The sequence below is a fragment of the Podarcis cretensis genome (genome assembly GCF_951804945.1).
Source record: "Podarcis cretensis genome assembly, chromosome: 3".
Lineage (NCBI taxonomy): Eukaryota > Metazoa > Chordata > Lepidosauria > Squamata > Lacertidae > Podarcis > Podarcis cretensis.
Window position 1 is genome coordinate 19,900,291 of NC_137172.1, and position 21,400 is coordinate 19,921,690.

Below are 21,400 nucleotides of genomic sequence, written 5' to 3' on the forward strand. Positions count from 1 at the left end.
TTGTGGTACTCAGACAATATCCAAGAAGTTGGCCTCGGCCTGTCTTTGAGTTGCTGGCTTTCAATTCCCCACCCTCTCCCCCAAAGCACCCTGCATGGTGTAAGCCAGTAACTTTTCACTACTCACTATTTTAAGTTTGTGCTGCTGACTCACAGCATGGTTGCTTCTGCTAATTTTGTGCATGAAGACCGCTGAGGATTTTGTAAAGAGGGCAATTGCTTGTGCCAGCAAGGCTTGTTGCAAGCTGCGCTCTGACCCCGAGGTGAGTTTGCCACCTTTCCTAGTGCTACTTCCTCTCACTGGGTCTAAACGGGGGTTGTTTCACCAGCACGATCTGCCTGTGATGACCTGCATTAATTCTGTTATGTTTCTCCTCTCTCCCCTTTCGTGTGTATGTGTTTTCCCTCTTCTTCCTTAGATAAATGGCTCGTTTAAATTGGGAGCTGCTACTAAAATATTCTCTGGCTGGCAAATGCAGTGCCTAGCAGCTGCTATCAAGGACGAACCAAACATGAGTGGGGGAGGGGAGCAGGTCGACATTCTGCCGGCCAACTACGTGGTGAAGGACCGTTGGAAAGTGGTGAGTATTTTCCTCTCTCTGCATCTCTTCTAGCCATGATGGAATGTCTTACTCTCAACCTACCCTTTTACATGGGTCTCTTCCAGTTATCTGAATCCTGCTCTTTTTGATTAGCTGCTCTGATGCCTCTAGGAGCTTGTGAATACAGTGGTACCTCTGATTGTGAACGGGATCCGTTCCGGAGACCCGTTCGCAACATGAAAAGCCCACAACCTGAAGCGCCGTATCTGCACAGGTGCGTGGCGCGGTTTAGCGCTACTGCGCATGCGCGAGCAGTGAAACCCGGAAGTAATCCTTTCCGGTACTTCCGGGTCGCCACGGGACGCAGCCTGAAAAAAAGTAACATGAAGCAAACATAACATGAGGGATGACTGTACTTGGTTTTAGTGGGGGGTTTTATAAGAGAGAGAGAGAGAGAGAGAGAGAGAGAGAGAGAGAGAGAAAGAAAGAAAGAAAGGTCTTAATTGTAATGAACCTACCATTCACCAGTGGCTCATTGTAATGAATTCACCAGGCACTCTTCAAATGATGTTGGGACTACAACTCCGCACATTCCTGATGATTGGCCATGATGGCTGGGGCTGATGGGACTTGCAGTCCAACAACATCCAGAGGGCAGAAGGTTCTGCATGCCTAATTTAAGGAAGCTGCAGCTGGTGCAGAACATGGTGACTTCTCTTGTGCTGAGAGAGGTGTGGGAGGCAGGTCGACTGGAGAGTATTGCATCACTGCTCCAGCCACCAGTACTAGTTCCCTGTTGTCTTTTAGGCAGATTTCGCAGTATTGATTTTTAACATAAAGGCCCATATAAACATTTCTCTTTATCCAGGCCTTTCGTCATTAAATAATCTATGGCCTGTTAAAGCTGGCTGGGTGGGGTCATTATGATTATTTCATTATTATGCTATATATCATTATCCTTTTTGTTACATTTTTATTATTGATGCTCTGTAAAATGTGTTCTTAATGTTGTACATCACCCTGGGATCTTTTGCTAAAGGGCAGTATATAAGTTGAATAAATAGTAGTAGTGGTAGTATAAATAATAGTGGTGATAGAATAAATAATAATAATTGCCTAGACCTGGCATATCTTAAGAAACAGTGAATTCCATTTTCTACCATCATGTTTCCTCAGACCGATTATACTAAAGGTAAAGGTAAAGGTACCCCTGCCCGTACGGGCCAGTCTTGACGGACTCTGGGGTTGGTGCGCCCATCTCACTCACCTTTTCCCCAAATTCTGATCATGAAAAGTTAAAGCGGCTTATATTTGTGACCTTACGCTGCCAGCAAAGCAGCACGGCTCCCCCCCCCCTGCCAGGAAGCAGCACGGGGCAGCACCGTCCAGTCTGCCCGCCGCTCCCAAGCCTCCCCTGAGCCGCCAAATTTTAAAAGTGTGGCTTATTTGTGGTTGTGGCTTATATTCGGGCCAATACGGTATGTACTTCCTTAATAATGCCATCAGAATGAGAAACGAAGACAGTGTGCCCATGCAGAGATTGATTCCAGGTGGCTGCTCTGCAACCCTGTAGCTCCTTTCTATTTAATCTCTACCTGTGGGGCCATAATTACTATAACAGCAGCTGGATAATCTTAAGTGCTGTCAAAGTTTTTAAAATGTATTCTTTGTTTTACTTATTTTACAAGCGGGTCCTGCAATAAAATGTTGCAGTGCAGAGTACTCCTGTTCAGGATGCCAGCTAGGCCCTTTCCCAGGATACTCCATTCCACTCCCCCACCCTCAGTTTTCCAATCCGTTCCCCCACCCCAGCTATCATGTCGTAGCCACTGAATATGCTTGATCTTCTTTGGGATTATTCAAAGTCTTCCTTGCTTGGTTCTGCGCCCCCCCCCCCCGCTCAAAGTTTTTTCATAGTTCTGTAAACCTTGGAGCTGTCCTCAGCCTGTTGATATTCCTTCTTGTGTTGGAATGCCATTTTAGCTACATAACAATTGGCACTTGGGAAATTGAGTTTGTTATTAGTATGGAATAACAGCAGTTATTACTTTCTCTAATTTGATGCTGATGTAATTATTCAAATTGGCACTTCCTTATAAGTTTTTGCATCCAGGGCCTTCCTAATGTTCCTTGTGGAACAGTGGGTGACTACCTTAGGTCAAGCTGAATTTCCCTGTGTCAGCCCTTCTGATTGTTAGGGAAAATTGGACTCTGAGGGAAAGTGTCTTGTTACAATGGCTGTGAAGTGGGTTGTATTTTTCCTCTGAATTGCTTCATGTAAGGAGGCCCTTTCCGGATATTGCTAAGACAAGTTCAAACTGCTAGACTGGATGCTGTGTGAGGTAAAGGTAAAGGGACCCGTGACCATTAGGTCCAGTCGTGGCCGACTCTGGGGTTGCGGCGCTCATCTCGCTTTATTGGCCGAGGGAACCGGCGTACAGATTCCGGGTCATGTGGCCAGCATGACTAAGCCACTTCTGACGAACCAGAGCAGCGCACAGAAACGGCGTTTACCTTCCCGCTGGAGTGGTACCTATTTATCTACTTGCACTTTGATGTGCTTTTGAACTGCTTTGTTGGCAGGAGCAGGGACCGAGCAACGGGAGCTCACCCTGTCACGGGGATTCGAACCGCCAACCTTCTGATCAGCAAGCCCTAGGCTCTGTGGTTTAACTCATGTAAGGAGGCCCTTTCCAGATACTGCTAAGACAAATTCAAACTGCTAGACTGGATGCTGTGTGAGGTGCAAACAGCAACAGCAGAAAGAAATGACATGAACTGCCTTCAAGGAAGAAGGAATGGGTGATTCCTTGTTTGCCCTCCCCTCATCCCTTTGTCATTCATATCCGTTAGGGCTGCATTCATCCATTCACTTAATATTTATCCAGTTAAGAAATTTGCTGTACCACCCATCTTGTGAGCTGTCAGGCCCTTCTCTCCCAGTCAACACCATAAGAGAGCATGTTCGCAACTGGTTTATCTTGAGAAAATAGTAGAGCTAGCTGTTACCTTTGAAACAGGAAACAACACCACCTTACCATGCATTCATTATGCTTTTCACCAAATCTTACAGGAGAGCTGACAGAGTGATAGATGGTGCGGGTAGTGACTTCACCATGTCCCAAATGTAATGTTGCTGCCAGGTTTCTGCTTGGTGCACTGCTTCTTGTCCTATTTCTGTCTAGCATCTAATGCAGCAAGCCTCTGCTCTCTCAGCTAATAAATGTGCAGCATCTCAGTGAGGTGCAGGTATTTTGTACTTTTTTGGATTTGTCTGCAACAGGGTAATTGGGAGCTGTTTTTTGCTTTCCTTCCACACTGTTTGTGTTCCTTCAGAATACGTGACCTGCAGCTGAGGAGGTCAACTGCTAATGTGGCTTTCATGCTTGCTGGGTTCTGAAGTGTCTGGCACGCCGCCAGCAATATCAGCTTCTGTTGTATTCAACTGTTCAGTGGCACACTGAATTAAGCATATTACTTTTGTAGGTAAAGGCTGAATATGCCAAAGTTAAGATTCTTGCTGTTTCTTGCACTCAAAGGATGCTAGCTTTTCAAAATGCTTAAATGAAAAATTCTTAAATGAAGGTTTTATCAATCTTTGCACATCCTGATCTCTCTTTCTCTTCCCTTTCCCTTATCATGTTGTCTCAGGGGACTTGTCCTTCAAAAAATCTATATAATCTGCATAGTTCTGAGTTAAGTCAAAATACTATGCTTTACCATTAATATCTTTTGAGCTTGTATGCAAACATGAATTGGGCTTGGGGTGTTGGTTTTAGCTTAATTACAGGGATATTTATTGCAAAGTGCAGCTGATTGGTTGTGTTAAAGGGATCCCTAGATTTCACTGTATGTTTTGTATTTACTCTGTGTCAGTGTGATAGATTTCTATTTCTTTGGTTACATGTGAAAGCTATCTAAAGTGCCATATACCAGTTTATGTTAAGGAGTAATTCTTCAAATTGCTTTAATAAACCCTTGTTTAATTTCCTTCTTTGCCCATTACAGCAAAAATTCTAGCAGAATAGGTATGAATGAGACTCTTTGGGTACCTGCAGTACAAGCTTAAGCTGCCCTTCCCTCTCCCGTTTGTGGATTTTGTTTGAAGTGAGAGAAGTTGTGGTTTATTAGGCAGCCACAAACCAGAAAAAAATGAGGATTTCAGAATTGGCTCATTTCAGCTTGCTAGACTCCTTTTTCCCCCACATACTCTGTCCAAACCTGGTTTTAGTGTGCCAATGTACAGTGGGTGTGTTTTTCATATTCAGTCTGGCCAGTGAATCTGATCTGATTTTGCTTTGGAGATATTCAGCCATGGATGGTTCTGAATGTCCTAAAGCAGTTTTTTCAACTCCAGCCTACTGATGTAAGATTGTTTTTCATAAATAAAATAATTTTCTCTTAACACTAATCCCAGTCCAGCATTTGTATAGCTGGATAAATAAGTGTATAATGATGAATAATTTTATGTATTTTCATTAGCAATTTAGATTTTTTTCTGGAGGGAAATTAAGATAAGCATTGTATTACAGTACAGTGTACCGATGGTGATGTTGCTTCTCCGCCTGCGGCAGATGCAGCAAGGTGTGTGGTGGCTGTAGAGTGGGTGACGACAGGAACAGTTATGGTGGCAGCAGCAGGAGGAAGGCTGCATTTCCCATTTCTCCTCAAACAGCAAAATGGGACATGCCACCCTGGCTGCCAGTATCTTTTGAAGTGGAACATAGAATCATAGAGTTGGAAGGGATTCCCCAAAGGTCATCTAGTCCAACCCCCTGAAATGCAGGAGTCTCAGCTCAAGCATCCATGACAGACGGCCATCCAACCTCTGCTTAAAAACCTCCAAGGAAGGAGAGCCCGCAACCTCCCGAGGAAGTCTGTTCCACTGCTGAACGGGTCATACTGTCAGAATGTTTTTCCTGATGTTTAGTCGGAATCTCCTTTCTTGTAACTTGAAGCCATTGGTTCAAGTCCTACCCTCCAGAGCAGGAGAAAACCAGCTTGCTCCATCTTCCATGTGACAGCCCTTGAGATATTTGAAGATGGCTATCATATCTCCTCTCAGTCTCCTCTTTCCCAGGTTACACATACCCAGCTCCTTCGATCATTCCTCATAAGGCTTGCCTCTAGACTCTTGATCATCTTAGTTGCCCTCCTCTGCACACATTCCAGCTTGTCAACATCCTTCCTAAATTGTAGTGCCCAGAATTGGACACAGCATTGCAGGTGTGGTCTGACCAAGGCAGAATAGAGCGGTACTATTACTTTCTTTGATCTGGACACTATACTTCAGTTGATGCAGCCTAGAATAGCATTAGCTTTTTTTGCTGCTGCTTCACACTGTTATTTCTGTTTAAGTCTTATCTCTATCTCTCCCTGATCAAATCCCTGTTCAGTGTGAGTAGCTGATAAAAAATCAATGGGTAAGTTGATACTCCTGATTTCGACCCAAACTGTGTCTGTAAGCCAGTGAAATGAAGACTGGTGTTATGTCTTAATTGTTGTTTACTTCAGTGTCAAGGAGATGTGTTTGGCTTTAGAACCAGCACATCTAACTCCCTTAAGAACGTAATAACATTCCTGCTGGATCACACCAAAGGTCTGAATTTGGGAATGGGCATTTTTATGAAAACTGATTACATAATTACCAAGGAGTTGATGTCATTTAGGATAGAGGAAAGGATATCCGTATTCCTCACTCTCTCTCTCCCACCTGAGTGTGATTTCTGCTCAGCAGTAAACTTAGATCAGCCCTTTTTAAACTGTCCTGACCAAAAATTGGAAGCCTTTTGAGATCTTTAGTTATAAAGTAATCCAGTTGCCTTGAACTGGGCTTCCCTTGACTTTCCTGATAAAAAGGGCGAGAGGGAAGCCATTGGGAATTAACATTTTGAGCAGTACCTGAATGGGAAGGTAGACAGAGCACTGCAGCCATCAGAAGAGATCAGGTTTCCAATGTCCTTTGAAGCTTGCAATGCTCCAGGCACTTGCCAAAGGCTTCACAGGGACGATGAGTTTTGATCAGTGTATTGAAGTGGGAGGGATATATGACATTATACATGTACTGCTCTGTGAGGGAGTTCCAGGTCACCTAACAATTACTGCTGTTCCAAACAACTTGTTTATTTGCCCAGTTATTCTAGCTAAGGTCATCAAATGAGTGGAAAGCCCAAATCTGCAGGAATGTTGTAGAATTCCTGCAGATGACTTGGGAGCAGGGGTGTTGATCCCAAACTAATGTAACTGTAACAAGATGGCATTTTAAAAGATGAAAAGTGTATACTTCTGGAGGGGACAATATGAATTGGTTTGCTCTTAAGGAGAAAGGCAATGGTTGGCAGTTTGTTTCCTAACAATAGCAGGCAGGGGAAAGGTTAGTGAGTGTTGCTTCCCCATTTTTAGGAGTTCTCCGTCTATAGGTTTACATATCTGCACACAATATCTGCAATTTGGGCCTTTTGTTAATGGCTGTTTCAGCTGAACTCCAGATGACATTAGTTAACATGACAATAATCAGAAGTTTGCCTGCAGTCACCCAGCTTCACTTTTGGACAAATGTGTTCTGAGGCAGGCCCATTTATGTTCAACGTATGAATCCCTAGGGCAGCCAGGAAGAAATAATTAAAATGAAGCAGCAGCAACTGTACCAGATGGTTGCTGAGCAGGTGCTTTTGCTTGAACTGATGATTGATAGTCCAGAAGAGAAGGATAGCCTGAGGGAAGGAAGGATGTCACCAAAAATATTTCAGAAGTACCCTAATGATGTACAGTTGGGGAATAAAAGAATAGCGTGTGCCCAAACGGGATATGTTAAGCACACCACACAATAAAGAATTAAAGATTAGAAGAGTTTTGAATTAGTACTGTTGTTTATACCTATGAATGCATTTGCCAAACATTTTTGTTAATAAACTGAATTACACTGGACACTGCACTGGGTTTAAGTAGAGAACAATTCTCACAGGGATTGATTGATTGATTGATTGATTGTTAGTCGCGTTCCTTACAATGTAACTCAAAGCAGCATACATTAAGTAGGCCCAGCCCTCCTTCACTAACCATGCCAATCTACCACCTTCCAACTGGGGCCATGCCCATACTTTAAATAAATGGCTATGAATTAATATACAATAAAAGCAGCCTTTCTCTACCCACTTGGCATGAAGGAGTAGAACTTACACACAGACCTGAGCCCTGGCTTCTTTCTCTGTCCCTCAGAAATTAAGCAGTGCTCCCACCATTCTTCTGAGAAGGAAGTCCACAGGGTTTTTTGGTGAAATGTTTAAAGCTGATAATAGCACTGCTAAAACTTACAATGGTACTTCATACTTTGCTATACGCACACACTCATTCACTACTGTGGGAAGAGACCGTCAATGGAGAGCATCTCAGTCATTCCCTTTTGGGATCCTTAATTCCTCCTTCCTCTGGGAAAGTAGCACGAAGACTGCATAAGGATTCTTTCCTGGCCCCATTTTTTCCTGCCTTTCTTCCAAGAATCTCAGGGCAAAGCTTATGACCTCGCCCTGCCACTCTTTTATCCTCACGCTAGCCATTTGAGATAGGTTAGGCTAAGAGAGACCATTTTTTGTGTGGTGACTGCCACACATACCTCCAAACTAGAATGGTGCTAGGTTCAAGGCATTGCGGAGAACAAAAATGTGGCCAGGCTGCCAATATAATTGCTGTTGCTGCTACTTGCAGGACAGAAACTCCAACCACCAGCAGCATAAAGAGTATTTGCTGCTGCTAATGGTGAGCCTAATCCCCGAAAAACTGCTGGAGAAATCAGAATTGGAAGGGACCCCAAGGGTCATCTAGTCCAGCCCCCTGCAATGTCGGAATCTCAGCTAAAGCATCTATGACAATTGACCATCCAACCTCTGCTTAAAAACCTCCAAGGAAGGAGAATTCACAACCGCCTGAGGGAGACCATTCCACTGTCAAACACTTCTCAATTTCTCTGCAAATTGATAGGGTGGAAAAATTTGAGAATTGATTTGTGAGCAGCTCTAGTTTCTAAGAGATTTTCCACATAGCACCTTGCGGCATAAGTGCTGTGATGCTTTTCCAGAAGCACAGGAACTTCACTTGAGAAGTCAGGTCATTTTTCCTCATCAGTACATTTTTCTTTGCTAGTTTTCCATATTTACTGTTGGAAGCCAGTCATATGGACTACACAAATATTTGGTAACATGGCCTTGCAGAGACTAGCATGGGTTAAATAGTTCCATGCGTTATTAGAAGCACTTAAACAGGATACTTGGACCCCAGATCAGTAGTTTTGCAGACATGGCCCCAAACACTTTGCTGCTTGTGCCATTTTCATAATAATGGGCTCTGGCTGGGACCTTTCCTTATACTTTTCAGTGCTTGGATCTGGCACCGTTCCAGCAGTGAAACAGTCACAATTTTTATATCAGTTTAATATATCTATCACACTTTCCCCTAGATATTGCATGCTGTCAGTACTTTTGATAAATGGAGATGTTAGTTCTTCTCATTTAACAGGGTGACAGTTCAATTTCTAGTCACTTTCTAAGCATTTGATGTTCAGATTGCTGACAGTAGAGACTGGTAATTTCAAAAAAGAAGGATGGAGAATAGCACACATTTTTGTTTTTTTTAAAATAAAGACAAAACATTTTTTGCTACTGAATTTAAAGAGAGAGCACACTCAGCAATTATAAATACTTTGTTCTGGTGTATTTAATTTTCCCTCTAGAAAATATTTTCAGACTTCAAGTCTGGTAGCCTCCCCACCCCACCCCCCCAGCAAGTGGTTCTTGTGCTGCCACAAATTCAGATTATTCCATTATAAAATATTAGAAAACATGATTTTTTACTATCAGATTTGACAATCCCTTGTTTTGATCTTAGATGCACTCCTCTAATTTTCTATCATATCCCCTGTAAACAAGACATACAGCAGCGCTTCACAGTCTTTCTTAGGTCACATATCACACAGCCACAAATCTGGATTTTTACACACCGCAGAGACCAGTGATCAATCCCAATTCTGTGGCAGATAGACCTGCCTCAGACATGCGCTTTCAAATGTCTCTGTGTTATATTCACAGCTTCCATCAAATGTGGCTTACCTCTGGTCCTCCAGATGTTGGACTTCAGCCGCTGTCAGCCCCAGCTGCCAGTGTCAACTGCCAGGGATGATGGGAGGTATAGTCTAATTTCATTGGGAGGGTCACAGGTTAGCCTGGTTTACTTGTTGCGTGTATGTCTAAAGTTTTATTTTTGTAGGTGTACACACAGAAAATGTAATGTGTGAAGCAGACTTGTACTCCTAACACCCAGAAGAAATACTGGAGGTGAGCTCATTCTGTTTCAGCTTGGTGTATGCCACCTATTGCTGGTTCAAAATTCAGAGCAGATGCCCCAATTCCTCTCTGAATATGTTGGTGGCAACTGAAAAAATAATCTGTGTAATAATTAGGAATCATACATTGCCTCCCAGCATGATGTGACACGTGTCTTATTTTGAAATTGATACTTACCGTATTTTTCGCTCTATTGGACGCAGTTTTTCCCCTCCAAAAATTGAGGAGAAATGTGTGTGCGTCCTATAGAGCGAATGCAGGCTTCTGCCATAGCCGCGCGCAACCCCTCCGGCAGGGAGAGGCTCCACGGGCTATGGCTTCTTTAGCCCTGCGCAGCGTCTCCCGGCAAGGAGAGGCTGCACGGGGCTAAAGGGGAAGCCAAAGCAGCGAGCGGGATCCATCCCGCCCCCTGCCTTGGCTTGCTCCATAGCTGCACGCAACCCCTCCGCAAGGAGAGGCTGCACGGAGCTATGGATTCTTTAGCCCCACGCAGCCTCTCCCAGGAGGGAGAGGCTGCACGGGGCTAAGGGGGAAGCCAAAGCAGCGAGCGGGATCCATCCCGCTCGCTGCCTTGCCTTCTTCCATAGCTGCGCAACCCCTCTGGCAGGGAGAGGTTGTGTGCAGCCTGTACGCTGCTCTTTGGGGCTGGGGGGAGAAAAATATTTTTTTCCTTGATTTCCCCCCCCCTAAAAACTGGGTGCGCCCTATGGTCCAGTGCGCCCTATGGTGCAAAAAATACGGTAGTTAAGGGGCCACCTGATGGCACCTTCCATGGGTTTGCTGAAGCTATAACTTTTAGCCACCTTATATACCATGCAGGGATTCTGAAGTTTATCCTGTCAGCTTTTTCTGCTGTCCCCTTTTCTGCTTTCATTGATTTCTCTGCATGATGGGTCTATGGCAATATTCCCTGAATTTTCATCCACTTAATGTTTTGCAGTGTTTTCATTGATCTTTTTATATCATAGTTGTGCTTGAGCCTATTTTTAGAAAGCAAAGCAATCCATCCTTTGTTTTTAAAATTAAAACTGTTTAAAAACTTTGTTTTTAAAATTAAAATTAAAAATATGCGTACTAAACATCTACGCCACCTTGCTTGTTTGAAATTGACATTGTTTTGAAATTGAACTCAGGCCTTGCTGCACTTGTTTAATTCTACTGCAGTTCTGCCATTGTGGCTGAGAATGCAATTGTTTTACGTGGTCTGCTATACTGAGATTGACTAGGCTTTTCTTTTTCCATTGTATCCCCTTGCCTCCGTGCCAATACCAGTTAATTGGACTACCCCATGATTGCCTGGGCATGGTTTGCATTTCTGCTACTCATTCTAGCATATAATTTCTTTAAAACTTCTCTTCAGAGAGCATAAAGTCAAAAGTATGCTATACCAAAGTGTAGTGTAGTTCTGCATCAAATTCTGTTCAAATGAAGAGTCAGATTATGTAACCTTGCATACATTTTGTGTCATTTCAGTTAGCTACAGCAGAAGGGTGAAGAGTCATAAAAACTACGGAAGCCTGATCCCTGGCTTTTCAATGCCTTCCTTTGTTTTGAGATGTTATTAGAGTCGGTCCCTACACTCTCATGTTATGTACTTTTAAAAAACGAAAGTTGAGATTCTTGGAACTCGTGACATATGGTCTTTTATATATCAGTGGGGTAATCTGTGACCCTTCAGATATTGTTTGACTAAAGCTCCCACCAGTCTTCAACGGTATGGCCAGTGTTCAAGGATAATGGGAGCTATGATCAGTAGGAATGTAGGAAGCTATGAATACCTTGCATGATGGGTTCTGGCCAAGCCCAGTGTTTCCAAGACATTCAAGATTTCCAGAGTGAATCCTGCACCAGTAATGTGCTGTGAGCTATTTTTGTAAAACATTATACTTCCTATGAACAGACCCAGACATTATGATATTCCCCAGAAATCCCCCCCTTGCTGTTTTTGAAGTGTTTTAGAGGAGGTGTTTAGGGATTGGGCCTTTTCTACCATGGCTTTGAAACTGCCTCCTGGAGAGAGTTCATTCTGCTCCCTCTCTTTGTTTTCATTGCAGAGTGAAAGCTACATTGTTCATGGAGGGTGACATTTAGAGCTCTCTTGAGTGGGTTTCCTTCTCTGGCTGTTCTACTGGGGTTTTTCTTTCTTTCTTTCTGCTAGTCTTTGATTTCTGTTTACTGCTGCTTAATTGATTTGATATCTGATTCTTGGTTGATTTGTGTATGTGCTTTGTTTTTAATATGTGCTTCATTTTAAAACGTTGTTAGCTGTCTTGTGGATCTTTTAGCTCAAAAAAGAGACAGAAAAATATGTAATGTAAAGGTAATTCAGAACACAGGAAGAACAGTTTTTCTTGCCTCAAAGATTAGAGCAGAAATACAATGGAGTAATTGTGGAAGTAACTGTCATTGGATTCAATGGGAATTATTTTTGAGTGAAGTTGTATGGCATTGGGCTATATGCCATCCAACTGGGAATTTTCCTAGTCAACAAGAGTAAGACATGACATGCACTGTGGAACATTTGCTATCATGTAGTTTGAATTGATGTCCTGATACCCAGCTAGGTCATCCAGTGCAAATATGAGGATGAACATGTTGCTAGCAGTTTCTCCATATTGTGCCAATAACAGTCTCGGTACTTTGTCAACAGACATGGTGCGTTCACATCGGCATTAACCGCCTCAGCTGGGATTACCTCACTGCTGACATAAGTCATACCACTAAACTAAATGCTGTTTCTTTGAAAGCAGAAACCATGTCCAGACACGTTGTCCTCTCCATTGCTTAGTCTTGTGATATCTCACATGTTTTTGTCTTGCAGTGAGGGAGTGTTAATATATGCTTTGAATTACTTTGCAGCACCTCCCTGCATCCTAAGAGAGATTTTAATATTCATACTATCTGGAATTTGTATAGTGCAGTAAAATATTCAGAGTGCTTCATTTACATTCACATATCTCAATAATTATTAGAACAATTCTGCAAGGTAGGCCAGCAAGATTGTCCCTGTGTCGCAGATGGTGTGTTGTTAGTGGCTTCCTGAAGGCTACCCAATGAGTTCAAGGCAAAGGCGACATTTGAACCCGAGACTGCAAGTCTTGTAGCTACTATGTTACACAGCTCCCAGTCTTGAGTTTTATGATAGTAGCCTTTCTATATATGGCACATAAGGTGACCTTGTTCATCACAAAGGTCTGATGAACCCTTCGTGGTGGGACCTATTAGGATAACCCACCCCTGGTGACTTAAGAAAGTCAAGGCATTCCTGAATGCTTTGAAGGATTTTCCAGAAGCCAGAGCTGGCAATCCTGCCAAGGCATTGGTCTTGCTACGGAATGGTGAGATGTGCTGGACTGTCGACATGATTGCTTCCAAGTGCTCTTTCTGACGCTGTCTGGAGAGCTCCTCAGTTTTTCAGGGAGCTCCAAGCTATAAAACAAGTTGGACGAAGGCTAGAGCACAAGTGGTATAAGACTCAATTTGAAACTGATCGGACACAATAGCTATGCCTATTGCAATATGGTAAAGGTGACAAAGAAGGCTTACTTTGCCACCTCCATCTGGAGTAGCCTGCCAGCAGAGCTATTCCGTGTGGTTGTCCTCAGGAATAGAGTTTTGGGACAGGTCTGTGTGTAAATATTTGGGACAACTTAGAGGTCTGTTGTGACAAGTTTCTCAGGCATTCTGACGATAAAATCACCTATCTCTATCTTTAGTTGAATGCTACTGTTATTGCAGAGCCAAGTGAGGTGTCTGACAGAACATCTCGTGGGATTGGTTTCAGTTGATGAAGCATGAGGACATGGACAAGATGTCTGCAGTGGTTTGGCCCACAGCATGCTCCTTTGACACCTGCCAAACATAGTTAATTTGAACTAGCCAAGAGGAGTTGGCTGGGTGAGTCCAGGGAGTAAACCCATCTTTGTGTGGAGGACTTGGTGCCTTCCTCCTTGAAGGAGGCAGTTGGAATATATGATGTTTGCCTGTATAGTTCTCCAGTTTTAGGATTCAGGTGAGTTGAAATGCAGTTTGTAAATCCATAAATAATAATTGTGATTAACGATCTGCCAGGCTGCTTCTGTTGGTGGCAGCTATGAATTCCTTGTAATGTGAAGTTTGGGCCTCAGTGGTTATATCAGCAAGCTGCAGGTAGCTTACAACATTCGTCATTTGTGTCACTATTTTTGTAATTCAGAAGACTTCCGGCTCAGGAAACAGAGACAATGCTTTAGTGGGGCATTGTTCTGGCCTATAAAACACCAAGACGGCAAAGTGACACCACCACTGATTGTAGTCTTCAATTGTCTAAATGATTTATGTCATGTCTTGTAATTAAGTATAATGTTGGCTATGCTGGTTTGATTAGAGTTGGCTGAAAGGCTTTTCTTCCACAATTTAGAGTTGACACACCCAGTGGAAACCTCTATCCTTGCATATCTTCCCAGCCATGGAACTGGTTAAATATTTGGTCAGTATAAATTGCTTTACAAGACAGAATACTTGGCAGAAATCCTGCCACAGACTTGTGCAGATTTTTGTTGTGGGGGGAGGTGGTTCAGTGATCAATAGTTCTTCAAGTCTGCTTGGTCACTTCTTTTTGCCAGCCAGATTGACTGTGATTGACACCATTCAGATCCACACTCCTTTTATTTATATTTGCCCTTGCTGAACAGGGTTGTCAGCAGTTCATAGTACACTGGCTTTGGTATTCATGAAGTTACATTAACAGATGCTTTGTGATGGAGCCCTAGATAAAAGGTGAAATAAGGTTAAGCAAAACACTGTTCATGAGCCAAAAGGCAGTCTCAAAAAAGTCTAGGATAGCTAATGGAGGAAGGATTGTGAATGGAAACCTGCCAGTGCTATAGGAGCAGTGTGTGGAAGAGTGTGGGGTGAAGGGAGAGTGTCAGTAAAAAGGCGGTTACTTCTACTCAGTCATAATCTGAGATTCCTGGCTGTTGGAAGTCACCAAAGGGCCTTGTTCCTCTCCTTTCCCCACCTCATTATATGTGGCTTTCTAGCAGGGCCTTTTTTCAAAGCCCCTTGGCTTCAGTTACAAGGAAGCCTTTACATTGAGCAGGATATTAGTCATAAGGGTCTTGCTCTAGGACAAGATAATTGTTTTTTGCCACAATAATGGGAATCTCTCTTTTTCCCCACTCTACATTTGCCATTTCTGGGCCAGCTAATGGGGTGGGGCCTCTATGGCAAAATTACTGCTTCCCCTGACTCTCCTCTCTGCTTAACCAGACAGGAATGGGGAAATAGGATTTGGCTGGTTCCCAAGTGCCCCTACCTCCCACCATGGGCCGCTTTGACAGGTGGATGGGTGACCCATTATGTCAGGTTACCCAACTTCAAAGGAAATAATCAGGACAGCAATTTTAAGTGTGCTCCAGTTATTTCCTTTCTTTGCAGCCCACCTTAAGTTCAACTGCAAATAAAAAATGTTCCTAACTTTTAGGAGTTGATGAATATATCTACATAGTGTGGATTAAGAAGGCAACGTAGTACATTGTGATATGCAATGAGCATATAAGGAGCTAGAAAAGTTGACATTTTCCCTGATTCCAAGTCATCTTTGATGCTTAGCTGCCCAGTGGCGAATGCAAACCTTTGCCTTTCAAACTGCTCAGTGTGGCTCATTCATAGTAGATAGTTGTATTTAAGTTTCCTAACCTATGGACAGAAGAGAATAAGAAGAATAATTTTAAATTTCTAGCTTTTAATTATAAGCTTGTTGAGTTTATCTTTGAACTCCTTTGTACTTCAAAACAAACAACTCCCTTAGATAAAATGTACCGTAGCCACTAAATCCAGTTAATATTAGGGGTTGCAACTGGCAGCCCACAGGTAAGGAGTAGCCCAGGATTGGGGAACTTTTTCTGTGGTGTGTCACATTCCCTTGGTGCTAATCCGTCAGAGACTGCATGCTGAGAGTGGGGAGGATCCTTTTCTCCCTCTTGGCTCCCCACACTTGCGTAAAATGAGGCCTGTGGATTACTCACCCAAGGTCTAAGTACTTTGGCCACATAGTTGCCAACCCAATGGAGAAAGGAAGAGTCTGGAGGGAGAAACTGCTAGCAGGTCATACTGAGTAGTTAGCTTTGCCCCCCTCCCACCCCCGCCATGATCACTTCTCAAAGTTTTCCCCTGGTAAAACATAACTACTGAGCAGGATCTTTGATCAGTTCCACAGTGTTAAGATAGGTGCTTGTTTCCATAAATACATTTGTTCAAATTTATGAGTTTATGATATCCTCTCAATCGGTTGATGTCAAGATTATCCTGGTAATAAGAAGTGATTGTAATTGGAAGAAGACCGCCCCCCCCCAGTAGAAAACTGAATCATACAAAGAGCCTCAAAGCAGACCTTGCTTTTCCCTATAAGATTTTACAGAGCAAAGCAGAGTTTCAGGTGGGTTCAGCCACTGCCCATAAAACACCTTTCCTCTGTGTCCTTCTGTTATTTATCCCCCCATCCCCTTTTGTGCGTGTTGAAAAGAGCTTGAGGGTGCTGCAGAAGTAGGCACATATTTTATTTCGAGGCGGCAATAACCAGTGTAAGGCTGTCGGGGAGACAAGGTGTATATTTCATTTTTACCTTACTATAAAGAGTTGAGCTCAGCACTTTATCCTGAATTGCAATTGACCTGTGTATAGGAAAGTGGCCCCTGTGTTATCCATCTCTTCAGTGGGATTTGACACCACACTTTCAGGTGGTTGTCGTATGGAATGCACTTCTAGCTTGAGGTGGTGGACAGCTCCTTTATGAAAATCTCCCTTTTTTATATGAACTAGTTTTAAATGAAACAGGATAAAAATAATATTATATGGAAGAATAATTCAGGAATAATATATATATATCATGGGATATATAAGAAAAACAGAGAATGAAATACTTGGTTTGACAGACCAAGATTAGAGTCCAAGCCTATTTACGTTTACTCAGAATTAAGTCCCACTTTATTCAGTGGAATCTACTCTCAGGTAAAGGTACACAGGATTGTAGCCCCAAGTGATATCTTTCCCTTTTTTTTGGTAGGATCCAGTCAAAAGCGAACATATCCAAGCCCCATTGACTTTTCTGAGAAGAGAGCTGAGCAAGGGTTAAATTTTCCTATTGAAATCGGCTGGGCTTAAAAGTGCTTGGCTGTATTCATTGATTAACAAGTAAAAACCAATTTTAATTATTGAGGACAATTTTTAATCTGTGTGGTTGAGCGTTAAAGGCATGGTTGTTTGTTTTCAAAAGCTATTTGCTTCTCCTGTATTGCTGTAATAGGGAAGGGGGGGCATTTTCATATCAGACATTAATTGGTGTGAAATAATGGCTTCTTAATTGGTGCTATTGTTATCTGGTTCCAGTTTGAAAGTCTATAGTGAAGAGTTCAATTGTCATATGAGCTTGTGGCTGAAAGTAATCGCTAGCTGGTGCCCATGGGCTGTGGGTTGGTGGCTATCATGTATTTTTTGACAACTGAAGGGGAGTGGGTGAAGCAGCAATAACTGTACTCTCTAATTTTGTGTTCTGCCCTATCCCATCGCCCCCATTTTGCGACTGGCACCCACAGCACATTATCTTAATTTGAAATAGGTTTGCTGGTCTGAAAAGGTTTGTGGCTCTTGTTTTAACTCATTAAACCATTTCTGATTATGAACTCAGATTGTTCCTATTTTAAATAAAAATTAAAAAAACAGACCAGAGCATGTTTCCCCAGCCATTTTAGTCCTGGGGAGCATATTTGGAAATGGGCATCACAACATATCCATTTCACAGTAACCCCCCCCAAAAAAAACTATAATAGACTCGCCAGCAGGCAAAGCATCACATCCCTAAACAAACAAACAAACAAACAAACAAACAAACAAACCACAGACGAAAGAAAGAAAGCAGGTGCCAGGACTGGTCGTTGTCCTCTTCAGATCACCACACAAACGCTTCTTGTTCTTTTAAAACTTTTTATTGTATATTAACAAAATAATCTTATAAACAGTTCTTAACTATTATTCCTCAGAGTCTTATATTTCAGATACCTTCTGAGCTCTGCTTCTCCATGACCAGCCACTCTCAAAATGTCAAATGCACCCTTCCCTTTGTTTCCCCCCCCCCCCCCCCCCCCGCTCTTTTTTTCTAAACTCCTGGCTAGAGCTGGCTTGTATCTCCCCTCCTCCGAATCTGAGCTAGAATTTAACCCTTGCCTTTCCTGTGAACAGCTGGTCCCTCCCTGTTGTTCCTCTTGCTCCGCTCTATTAGATTCACTGCTCTCCTTCCTCCCTTGGGGAATGCTTTCTCCCTCTGATAAACTGGAAACTTCTAACTCTACTACTACTTCTACTACTACTAATAATAATAATAATAGAATTTATATACCACCCTGTATCCGCAAGTCTCAGGACAGTTCAGAATTTACCTTCATGCATTTTTGATATGGCAAAGTCAGCCCATGTTTGCTTTTGGGAGGTTTGCAAATACATTCTGATTCAAATTTATGAGATGCATTGCAACAATAAGAGAGATGTTGCTCAGCCTCTCCTTGTCAAACAATGCCAGGCTGTCTATCCTAGGCAGACTTCTCCCATGAACTAAGGTAACTTTCACCTTGCTCAAACAAGGACATGATTCAGATATCTGTTGGGTAGGAATATATATGTTGTGTCCTATTTTTACCTCACTTTATTTTTCAGAGCAAAACCATTTTGGCTGCTTTCTTGCATTTGTGAAGTCATTTAGTTGTGTGGTTTGGCTTTCAGTATTATGACCAAATCAAATTTTATTCTTCTCAGTCAGGGGAAAACTCGTTCTGCCAAGCATGATAATGTTTCTCCTCCCGTTTAGCTGAAGAAGATTGGTGGTGGTGGCTTTGGAGAGATTTATGAGGCAATGGATCTTTTGACCCGTGAGAATGTGGCCCTGAAGGTGGAGTCAGCGCAGCAGCCAAAGCAAGTTCTCAAGATGGAGGTGGCTGTCCTAAAAAAGCTACAAGGTAAGTTGTTCTGGAAATGTAAGTTTCTAGAGCTTGTGTTTTCATATCTTGTCCACCTTTTCCATTCTTTTGTTGTGCTTACTGGCAAAACAACCACCACCACCCAAGAACCCCTAAACACATAATATTAGTGCATAGCACTTTGTGTTTCTCTTTAAAGTCATTTCAACCTTTCACCAGTTTAATGCCACTTTAGCTATCATGACTCCCCACTGTCCCAAATAAGAATTCTGTAAGTTGTAGTTTTATATGCCTGTTGTCTTTGTCCATGGAGTTTTCTTGGCAGGGATACTGGAGTGGCTTGCCGGTTCCTCCTCCAGGTGGATCACGTTTGGTCAAAACTCTCCACTATGACCTGTTCATCTTGGGTGCCCTGCTCGGCATAGTTCATAGCTTCTCTGAGTTCTTCAAGCCCCTTCGCCACGGCAAGGCAGTGATCCATGAAGGGGCAAACTATGGCAAGTTCTTAAAGAAATGGGAGTGCCTGATCACCTCATCTGTCTCCTGAGAAATCTCTATGTGGGACAAGAAGCTACAGTTAGAACTGGATATGGAACAACTGACTGGTTCAAAATTGGGAAAGGAGTACGACAAGGCTGCATTTTGTCTCCCTGCTTATTTAACTTATATGCAGAATTCATCATGCGAAAGGCTGGGCTGGATGAATCCCTAGCCAGAATTAAGATTGCCGGAAGAAATATCAACAACCTCAGATATGCAGATGACACAACTTTGATGGCAGAAAGTGAGGAGGAATTAAAGAACCTTTTATTGAGGGTGAAAGAGGAGAGTGCAAAATATGGTCTGAAGCTCAACATCAAAAAAACGAAGATCATGGCTACTGGTCCCATCACCTCCTGGCAAATAGAAGGGGAAGAAATGGAGGCAGTGAGAGATTTTACTTTCTTGGGCTCCATGATCACTGCAGATGGTGACAGCAGCCACGAAATTAAAAGACGCCTGCTTCTTGGGAGAAGGGCAATGACAGGCCTAGACAGCATCTTGAGAAGTAGAGACATCACCTTGCCAACAAAGGTCCGTATAGTTAAAGCTATGGTTTTCCCAGTAGTGATGTATGGAAGTGAGAGCTGGACCATAAAGAAGGCTGATCGCCGAAGAATTGATGCTTTTGAATTATGGTGCTGGAGGAGACTCTTGAGAGTCCCATGGACTGCAAGAAGATCAAACCTCTCCATTCTGAAGGAAATCAGCCCTGAGTGCTCACTGGAAGGACAGATTGTGAAGCTGAGGCTCCAGTACTTTGGCCACCTCATGAGAAGAGAAGACTCCCTGGAGAAGACCCTGATGTTGGGAAAGATGGAGGGCACAAGGAGAAGGGGGCGACAGAGGACGAGATGGTTGGATAGTGTTTTCGAGGTTACCAGCATGAGTCTGACCAAGCTGCGGGGGGCAGTGGAGGACAGGAGTGCCTGGCGTTCTCTGGTCCATGGGGTCACGAAGAGTCGGACACGACTAAACGACTAAACAACAACAACAAGTTGTAGTTTGCTGAGAATACTAAGAATCCTGTTTCAAGATTCCTATCTTCAGCCTTAGAACTACATTCCCCTGGGTTTCCTGGGGAGAGGGGTTGACCATTTAAACCAGTTTAAGTGTAAATATCTCCTTCCCCACCCTCCAAAAGAATTGTACATACTTCCTGTTTTCTGAATCTGCCTTCTTAGGTTGCAGCAGCAGACTTGGTGTCAACCAGAACATGATGTTGCCATTTCAGAGTCCTAAGTGTACCTTACATGCTATAGAATTAGTGCAAAGTGGCCGTAGCGCAAGAATTAAAGGCTACTCTGACAGTCCTAAAGACTTGGGCAGTGAACTTTGGCACTATGTAAAATATAACCAGCGTTATTGTGCTAGGAATATTCACACAAGTAGAGGAGTAGCTGATAGCACCAAGGACAGCTCTAATGATCTGAGAGGAGAACTGAACTTTCTGAGCAGCTCATATTTCTTTTACTGTGTGGATTGGGATTTCTTTTTAAATATTTCCTCTTGCTGCAGTCCTCGTACAAAGAGTGTTTCAAGTCTCATAGATATACAGATTGCTCTGCTGGGTTAGACAATGATCCAACATTTTGCTTCTAAGAGCAAACAGAAAAGAAGCTTGCAAGCAGGGCATAATGAAGATAGCCGTTCCCTGTGTGTGTCCTTAGTATCTAGTTCTCTGAGATAAACACCCATGCAAGAGTAAACTTCCAAATATGGATGTTCAATTTTGTGGTGATGGCAATAAAAGGTAAAGGTAAAGGTACCCCTGCCCGTACAGGCCAGTCTTGACAGACTCTGGGGTTGTGCGCCCATCTCACTTAAGAGGCCAGGGGCCAGCGCTGTCCGGAGACACTTCCGGGTCACGTGGCCAGCGTGACATCGCTGTTCTGGCGAGCCAGAGCCGCACACGGAAACGCCGTTTACCTTCCCGCTGGTAAGCGGTCCCTATTTATCTACTTGCACCCGGATGTGCTTTCGAACTGCTAGGTTGGCAGGCGCTGGGACCGAGCAGCGGGAGCGCACCCCGCCGC

General features: G+C 43.2%; 1 protein-coding gene across 1 annotated transcript in view; it reads left to right on the top strand.

The window, feature by feature from the left end:
* Nucleotides 1–424: 424 nt before the first annotated feature.
* TTBK1 (tau tubulin kinase 1) overlaps nucleotides 425–21,400 on the top strand; it is an 86,197-nt gene continuing 65,221 nt past the window's right edge. The window contains exons 1-2 of the mRNA XM_079969110.1: nucleotides 425–580; nucleotides 18,716–18,863. Of these exons, the coding sequence (XP_079825236.1) occupies nucleotides 473–580; nucleotides 18,716–18,863 (256 nt within the window). The 5' untranslated portion in view covers nucleotides 425–472. The remainder of the gene's footprint in view (nucleotides 581–18,715; nucleotides 18,864–21,400) is intronic.